General features: G+C 36.6%; 1 protein-coding gene and 2 non-coding genes across 6 annotated transcripts; 2 read left to right on the forward strand and 1 right to left on the reverse strand.

The window, feature by feature from the left end:
• Positions 1–898: 898 nt before the first annotated feature.
• Positions 899–1,089, forward strand: LOC117824736. Its single transcript, XR_004633666.1, has one exon. It is a non-coding gene; the product is annotated as a U2 spliceosomal RNA (small nuclear RNA).
• Positions 1,090–3,083: 1,994 nt separating this feature from the next.
• LOC117824735 lies at positions 3,084–3,248 on the forward strand. The gene has a single exon (XR_004633665.1). It is a non-coding gene; the product is annotated as a U1 spliceosomal RNA (small nuclear RNA).
• Positions 3,249–5,386: 2,138 nt separating this feature from the next.
• On the reverse strand, positions 5,387–7,736 carry gtf2h5 (general transcription factor IIH, polypeptide 5). 4 transcript variants are annotated; one of them, XM_034699442.1, is made up of 3 exons: positions 7,619–7,736; positions 7,184–7,250; positions 5,387–5,960 (listed from the first exon to the last, which is right to left on the reverse strand). In XM_034699442.1, exons 2-3 carry the CDS (start codon positions 7,216–7,218, stop codon positions 5,780–5,782), a joined length of 216 nt encoding a protein of 71 aa, XP_034555333.1. In that variant the 5' UTR covers positions 7,219–7,250; positions 7,619–7,736; the 3' UTR covers positions 5,387–5,779. The 4 variants fall into 4 exon arrangements, with proteins under 4 accessions (XP_034555333.1, XP_034555335.1, XP_034555334.1 ...); XM_034699444.1 differs by having other exon boundaries at positions 7,184–7,236; positions 7,619–7,723; XM_034699443.1 differs by having other exon boundaries at positions 7,575–7,704.
• Positions 7,737–8,328: the final 592 nt, after the last annotated feature.

Here is an 8,328-nt window from a genome sequence, read left to right on the forward strand (position 1 = left end):
AGTACAATCGAGAATAAGTTTAAATAAGTAAAAATAAAAATTTAAATAAAAAATAAAAATAAGATTAATAAAGATAGAATGTAAATTTAAGATGTATCCAAATGTTATACATGGTTTAAAGTGTGAATATTTATTACGAAATAAATATCTAACCAATCACAAAGAAAACAATTTCATTAAACACAATTCTATTTGACTGTAACATTGAATTGATTTAATTGAATGTATCATTTACAATTCATATAAACACCCTGCAAATGAAGAGAGGGAGTGGTTCTTTTAAAGTCTCTGTCTGATATGAAGATCTTGTTCACGTTTAAGTTCACACAAAAAAGTAAAAACACAAGTTATAATATTAGCTTAAATGACAAGTCTTCAAATATGTCTCACAATGTTACATTTTCCAGAAAACAGTACTGTAAAAATGATCCTGTTTTTATTTTGAAAAGGAAACACCGGAAGTGTAGACAGTTCTGTTGTATTGGCAGCGTTGGGAGACAGCGGTTCTCTTTTCTTGTTTGTTTTCATCCACACATCAATCTTATCATTAGAGACAACCATACAAATCCCTTTTTACGTAAATCAACCTAATCGGCAAACGTGTTAATGCACATCGGAGCTAAAACTATCATTTTTATGGCGCACTTTCATTAATGATCGCTGATTGGTCAGAGGCTTCTCACGTGACCACAAATAGCACTTCGACGTGTTCGCGGACAAAACATTTCGTGTTTAAAATGTGCTTTGCGACTTTATTTTTGTTTCCAACCTGTCGTAAATCCTCAGACTGTGTGTTTACATTTTAATCCCTGTCTTTGATAGTTTTCGTAAAATGTCACCACCGTGATAGAGAGGCAGGGTACGAGGAACTACACCCTCACTTCTCCTATTTACAGTTATCGCTTCTCGGCCTTTTGGCTAAGATCAAGTGTAGTATCTGTTCTTATCAGTTTAATATCTGATACGTCCCCTACCCGGGGACCATATATTAAATTGATTTTTGGAACTGGGAGATGGAATAGGGGCTTGCTCCGTCCACTCCACGCATCGACCTGGTATTGCAGTACCTCCAGGAACGGTGCACCCCCCTCTCTATGTCAAGAAAAACTTAGCTATATATTAGGGATATTGAGTGAGTGTGCACGAATGTATTTAAGTGGAAATGAAATACCTGATACCCTGCATGAATTGAACATATATGTATGGAGTGCTGATACAAATTGTGGTGCTAGGTTGCTTGCAAGAGTTTAAAAATGTCACTTGGATAATTAGCTTGGAGCTTATCTGGGGTTCTTTTTTTTTAATTTTTTTTTCAATAAACATTTCTATTCCATACATGAACAGGACATAAATCCTAAACATACATTATCTACAGCAGGGCTATTACATTACATTTTTGGTAGGGCCAGATTTTCAGACTAAGGACATGAGCTTGGGACATATTCAGCAGATAGCAAGCCAAGTTAACCTTTTAAAGGAAAAACAAATTGATAAGAAATCAAACACACTGGATGTTTATTAACATATTGTCACATCCAATAGGGCATAAACACAATAACAGAGCAGTACTTAAACTAAACCTATGCTGAAATACTGCTTCTTTAAATTTTACATTTCAAACACAAACCTTCAACACATTTTGACAGGTAAATTCGCGCACATGTTAAGGTGCATATGGAACAAAAAAAAACCAAAGTGTAGATTAGGAACACCATCTTTTGTTTTGGTCACATCTGAAAGTGCATAAAAAAGTAACTTGCTTGACAGCAACTTTTCAAAACTTGAGGTATTTTTCTTCTTTTGAAATAACAAAAAAACACAGTTTGTCCCTGTCCATATTTGGTCCCATCTAAGACAGTCACAACTTCAGTGCATATAATCAAAAAAAAAAAATAGTGGGTTTTTCTGGACTGAACAAAAGACAGAAAAATCTGTTGTCTTGTTGCATACTGACCATTTGAATCAACCAGCTTTTCTTATTTTTTGCCTTCAAATGATGTACATTTATTTCTAATGTGACTGAGAGACAGTGCTGTCTTTTTCTCCTCTGACATGTGACAGTATGGCTAACATCAAGCTCACAACCTTTAGCATCATTTTTTGAGTTATACAGTTTTCCAATCGCCCTGAAACAAAGTAAATGTCAGATCGAGCCCGGCTTGGCTTAATTATATTAAATTAAATTAGATCAAATTTTTCTTTATTTTTATTCATATTTATATCTTATTTAATTCCTTCTTTCTATTAATATTTGGACTTTCTTATATACTTTGTATAAGAGCACACTCTAATGACTGAATTTCCCCCGGGATAAATAAAGTATTTCTGATTCTGAATCTAAATCTCATATATAGGGAAATCAACGTTACTTTAGGGTGATGTTCCGACACTTGCAGGGAACTCTCCATACCACAATCTCTGTGAGCATCCCTCAGAGTCTGGCCCTTAAAATCGCTCTTGATATCAACTTTGAAATAGATGTGTATCTGATGTGGGTTGTTTACTATCAAGTGCAGTTCCCACTGTAGACCGGTAGGTGGCAGCAGCTGAGAACGAGCAGGGAACCCGGAAGTGGATGAAACGGGGGAAAGAAAGGGGCAGTTCGTGTGTTTTTGGTTAATTATTTTCGAATTTAAATCCCGATTAGATGAGACAGCTTTCGATAGCAGTATTATTTATTTGTGACTCATTCAGGCTCACTGTTGGTCTGTTGTTTATATGCTGTATGTATTTTTGCCACAGCTAATGTGTTTCATGTACGCTTCTGACGTGATGCAGCGTTGCATGATGGGATATAACTACTCTTCATTTCCCAACTCTAAGACAAAATAAAAATAAATAAAATAATTAAATAAATTATAAATTTTAAAAAATGTAAATGTAAATTAACATTTTCATTCGGAATTAGGTGTTTACATGGTCATTTTAAATCTTTTAAAAGAAGATTTAATCTTAATTCGGAATTAAAAGTGTCATGTAAACGTAGCCAGTGTAGTCTAATGTTGGAATCGCATTAATGTGGTCACCGTCAGTCAGCATGTTGTGTCTCAGATTTAAGACCTGGGCTCTCTTTTGTGCAATTCATACTTACCTGGCAGGGGGGACACCATGATCATGAAGGTGGTTCACCCAGGGCGAGGCTCAACCATTGCACTCCGGTTGTGCTGACACTCTGCGAATTCCCCAAATGTGGGAATCTCGACTGCATCATTTGTGGAAGTGGGGGACTGCGTTCGCGCTCTCCCCTGATACCTTGTCGAATAAAGAATATTAAGTAGTATTATCCTATGCTGCAGTATATGGAAACAGTTAAACGGAGAGGCATCCTACATGTCAAAGCCAATGACAGGATCGTGCCAAATACGTCAAACTCCAAGAACTCAGACTCTATAAAATCAGAGGTGTCAATAGTATTCACATTTATTACTCAAGTAGAAGTATAAATACTAGGGTTTTAAAAGACGTCTGTAGAAGTTGAAGGATCAACTCAAGCTTTTTACTCAAATAAAAGTGTTAAAGTACTGGTTTCAAAATTACTTAAAGTATAAAAGTAATGTAAGGGAAAAAATGTCATTACGGACAAAAGCTTAGGCTGCGCCACAGGGGCCTATAGTGCACTACCCCACCTCCTAAAAACAAACATGTTTCTAAAGGCCATAATGACTGTAATGTTATATTAATATATCAATGTTTAAATATTTGGGTTGCACCTGTTTTAGCCACATTTATGCCCATTGAAAATTAACACATTTTTGTACAAAGCAAATACATTAAAGAACCATTTATGTGTACTACTGAGCATTAACGTGTTTCATGGAGCGGAACATATGATGACTAGTGAAGTATTGCAATGGTGCAAAAAGTCAAACTTCACAGGCATGTTATCAAAAGCCTTTATTGGAATGTCAATGTACATAAATGTGTTTTTTTTTTTAAAGATGACAAGCCAAAATGAAATAAGAGTAACGAGGCTGTTTTCAAAATGTAAGGAGAAGAAGTAAAAAGTCATCTGAAAAATAATTACTCCAGTAAAGTATAGATACCCAAAATTTCTACTTGAGTAAGGTAACAAAGTATTTGTACTTCGTTACTTGACACCTCTGTATACAATCAAATGCCAAAACTGGCCCACCAGAGGTTCCAATCCGTCCTGGAACGATTTTGCTAAATGAAAAATTACAGAGAAGACATTAACTACAATTTTTCAATAAAAGTAACTACTATTTCAAATTTGTCCCCTGGGGGTCGAATGAAACATTATTACTGATGGAGCGCACCTGAACGGCACTTTTTTTCCAGGAGTTTTTTTCCCAAAGTGAGAATATAAAGATTACTTGCTGTTTGCATAATCCTGTTGAGATTCATAAAGACTTTTTAGAGCACTATAAGATGATCCACTAACTACTAACACTAGCACTACACCCCTGCGTACAACACTGTCCAGCAAGCACACTGTTCATCCTGGAGCTGAGGGGTCCAAAATAGTCAACTTTACCTTGTTCATTATTATAATCTATCTGTTCTTTCTCTGTAAACATGTGAATGGGTAACCTGTGTATTTGGTGTGTTCGCAGCAGATTTCAGGGCTTAAAGAGTGAAATATTCGGCCCACTATGAGACTTTTCATGGCAAAGAGAGTTGCCTCATGATGAGATGTCGTTGTCGTTATTTATAGGTTATTATGTTGTGATTTTACTGGTCCAACCCACTTCAGATCAACTTGGGCTGTGGAGAAATACTTCAAAGTAGAATAACGTCATTCTAGTTTGATAAACTATGAATTAGCATTTTCAAGCAAATATATTATTCAATAGTCACTGCTAATTATTCAATGATGCTAGTTAGATATCATAAAATCTAGCTTTACTAAGCAAAGTTTGCACCTAACCAACATGGATTTTTTTGTTTGTGGAAGTTCCTCCCAGAACAAGTGCAATTGGTACTTAAGCCTTCTTGTGTTATCTGGATTTTCTGTTACGTTCAATGTTATCAAAATAATCAAGAAAATCAAGTCCATAGAGGCTAAAATGTAGATATAAGTTTGCATTTAAAGAGCTCAGAAGAATGTTGTATGCTTGTTATGTACTTATGTCTTGAATATTGTGTAATTGTAATGACAATGTTCTTTGGCACAATAAAAAGTAAATTAAAAAAGAAAAGAAAAAAAAACTTTTAAAGATGAGATAACAGTCCCATGAACTATTTGATTTGTTATTAAATGACTATTCGAATATTCAAAAATTAGGACCCCTCCCTCCTATGAAGGATGAAACCTAGTCAGAGATGTATTAAAGAGATCTGTTTTTCATTGTAGGATGTTGGAGGACATCTCTGGTTGGGGTTATATAATGTATTATGGAGATATGGCAAAATGAGTAGAAGCACGTGGCAGTAAGAGGAACCCTTTATTTACAAAAAGATGACTCAATGCTTACACTCAGTTGCACCTTACAATGCGGCATGTGAATGTCACAATCCTGAGTTCAGTCATTTCTTAATTACTTATTGTTGGCCATGTTGTGTATTGTGGTTGTCAATCAAAAAAAAAAAGTGGGTTGAAAGGAACAAATGTTTTCATGGAACATTCAGCTGCACAGATAACTAAAAAAAAATTGAACATCTGAAAGCACAAATTCAAACTAATGCAACATAAAGAGGCTCAAAATGAGCTGTTTCAATTACACGCTGCGGTCTCACATTAAGAGACCTAAAGTTTATCAAACACTCCACACAGTCAAGGCCAACACTACAGCAGTCCATCGTCTGAGAGGAAAGAGTGTTATTTTTGCGTGATGGTGAATGAATTCTGGTCCATTAGTTCGCCCACTCTGTCCTGCAGCGTGTGGACCACCTCAGCCAGGATGAAGAGGTGTGTATCGTCCAGATCCTTGAGAATGAACTTCTTTCCAAGGGCCATTTTCTCATCCAGGTAGAGGAGAAACTGCTTCATGGCAGGATCACTGTCAGAGTGAGCAGAGGGGAACAAGTGTAAACAGCTCTGTTTATCATTCAGCACATGTTTCGATTGTACATTTGTCATCAGTTTAATTTAGTGTAAAGTTATGATGTTCATCAGACTTAAAGCTGCTTTTGGAAGTCCTGGAATAAGCATCAGTTCAGGGAGAGATTTCGAATGTCAACACTACCCCTCCACGCCAGATTTCACTCTCAGTACACCCCTCTCCCCCCCCTCTGCTCCTGTAAAGGCTGATTTATACTTCTGTGTCAAATCGACGGCGGAGCCTACGCCGTCCGTGAAGCTCCCGTACCTACGCAGAGGCCTACACACGTAGCTGATGTGCACCTCCTCCAAAATGTAACTACGTGTAGAATCAACGTGGACTGCAAGCCCTGTGATTGGTCCGCTCGGTGGCTTGTATTTTTCCGCATTTACAGCACTTCCGGGATCCCGGACATCGGCTGCTCCTACAAGCCGTGTATTTCATCTCCTCCTCTCTATTCTTCATGTAGTCATGTCTGTATGATAAACAGCAACACGTATCAGCTGTAGATTAACATAACACGCTCTGAATCCCTGTGGAAAAGTAAACAGGGATCGTAGCAGGGCCGGAAGCAGGCGACCGGCTATCAGAGAGACCACACTGTCACTGGTTACTTTATTTAACCACGACCAGGTCAACTCACTGGACAACCATCAGACATAAAAGGTATAACATGATGTGCGCATCCTGCTGGCACAAACTAGAATAACATACACTCTGTACGGTGGCTCTTGGAGGACAAACAGAATGATCATGAAGCAAATGATATACAGAATTTATAGATTGCTGGATACAGAGGCATGGGAAAATACAGAGATCTCGCCAATTATCTCAAAATACTACATATATTGATGGCTGTTTATTTATTTTATTTAACCTTTATTTAACCAGGTGAGTTAATTGAGAACCAATTCTCATTTGCAATAACGACCTGGGCGAGAAGGCAACACAGGTGGCATGACAATAAATAAAAGACAAAACAAAAAACAGAGATGACATACCTAGAGACAGAGCAATACAATACAACAATATGACAGCAGTGAACAACTGAAAAGTAATTTAAAAGCAAGCTGCAGTGATGTTGAGTTATGGGGTGTATTAGGTTTTTGAAAGTGGCGAGTGGAATGAGAGAACTTTGATGTGTGAGTGCAACTGCAGCTTTAAGCAGCTTTATTACTTACCACTCAACAAGAACTCCTTTGTGCACGTTGACCATCCTGACAGAGACACAGGCCTGTAAATAAAAACCTAGAGGATGAGAATGATATGTTACCTGTATTAGAAGCACTCATTTCACAAGTTTTAGCAAGGAAACATAAGGCTGCACCAACACATGTTTGATATATCCATCATTATGTTGTGAGGGACACAATTCATCATGGAGATTACTTCAGCAAACAGAGGAACGTGGACGCAAGTGTTAAAAGAACACAGATTATAGCCTTTTTAGCATGTTAGCGCTAACTTTACTTCAGATATAAACAACGCACATTTACGTAAAGGTGACGTGCTGCTAATACAAACGATGTCGAATTATGAAAGTGTAAAGAATACATTCAGACATTAACATACCGGTAAGTTATTGTAGTAATGAGTTCAAACCGACTTTCACTAACCTGATATCTGCTGTTTCTTCTAAACAATGCTAACTGTCTGAGAGAAACGTACTACGTAGTACGGTGAGTGCGAAGGGACAATTCGTCTGCGCGTTCGGTTCGTCCTTCTTCAATCAAGCTTTATTTATATAGCACTTGTCAAATGCAACCCAAAGTGCTTTACAACGATTGAAAAACAAAAAAAGGAGCAGAAGTAAAACAATGGCAAGACATATTAAGGGAAAATAATAATAATGATAATAATAAAAATAGTACTAATAAAATAAAAATAATAATAGAATAAAGTAGAGACTAAAATAGAGACCAATGCCCACCAACAATAAAATATGTGTTATCAAAATAAGTTAAAGCATCAAAATTAATTAAGAATACAAATAGTTAAAATAGTTTTTAAAAGGGTAAGGATAAGAGTTGCTTGTGCACAATGCAAATGGAAACTTCGTATTTAAATCCCTATTATAAAGATGTGTTTTAATTATTACATTTCCCTCAATGCTCTTTTCTTTAAGGATTTAATATCACTGTACTGTAAACACGACACAGTAAGTACTTAGAAAATCTTGTGAAAATTAAAGCAAGGCACAATATTAACATTCCTGTTACCCTCAAATTTACTAACATCTTTTATCAATTTGACCCCAGCAATTTAAACCTCCAGAAACTGATTGTGACCCAGGTTTATGAGTCAGGTACTTTGTGTTTATTTGTTG

This window comes from Notolabrus celidotus, chromosome 13 (genome assembly GCF_009762535.1).
Source record: "Notolabrus celidotus isolate fNotCel1 chromosome 13, fNotCel1.pri, whole genome shotgun sequence".
Lineage (NCBI taxonomy): Eukaryota > Metazoa > Chordata > Actinopteri > Labriformes > Labridae > Notolabrus > Notolabrus celidotus.

Coding starts and splice junctions, on each gene's coding strand:
- gtf2h5 (XM_034699442.1), bottom strand. CDS start 7,218: ATGGTCAACGTGCACAAAGGAGTTCTTGTTGAGTG. Junction 5,961..7,183: donor AAAGGAGTTCTTGTTGAGTG/GTAAGTAATAAA, acceptor TCACTCTGACAG/TGATCCTGCCATGAAGCAGT.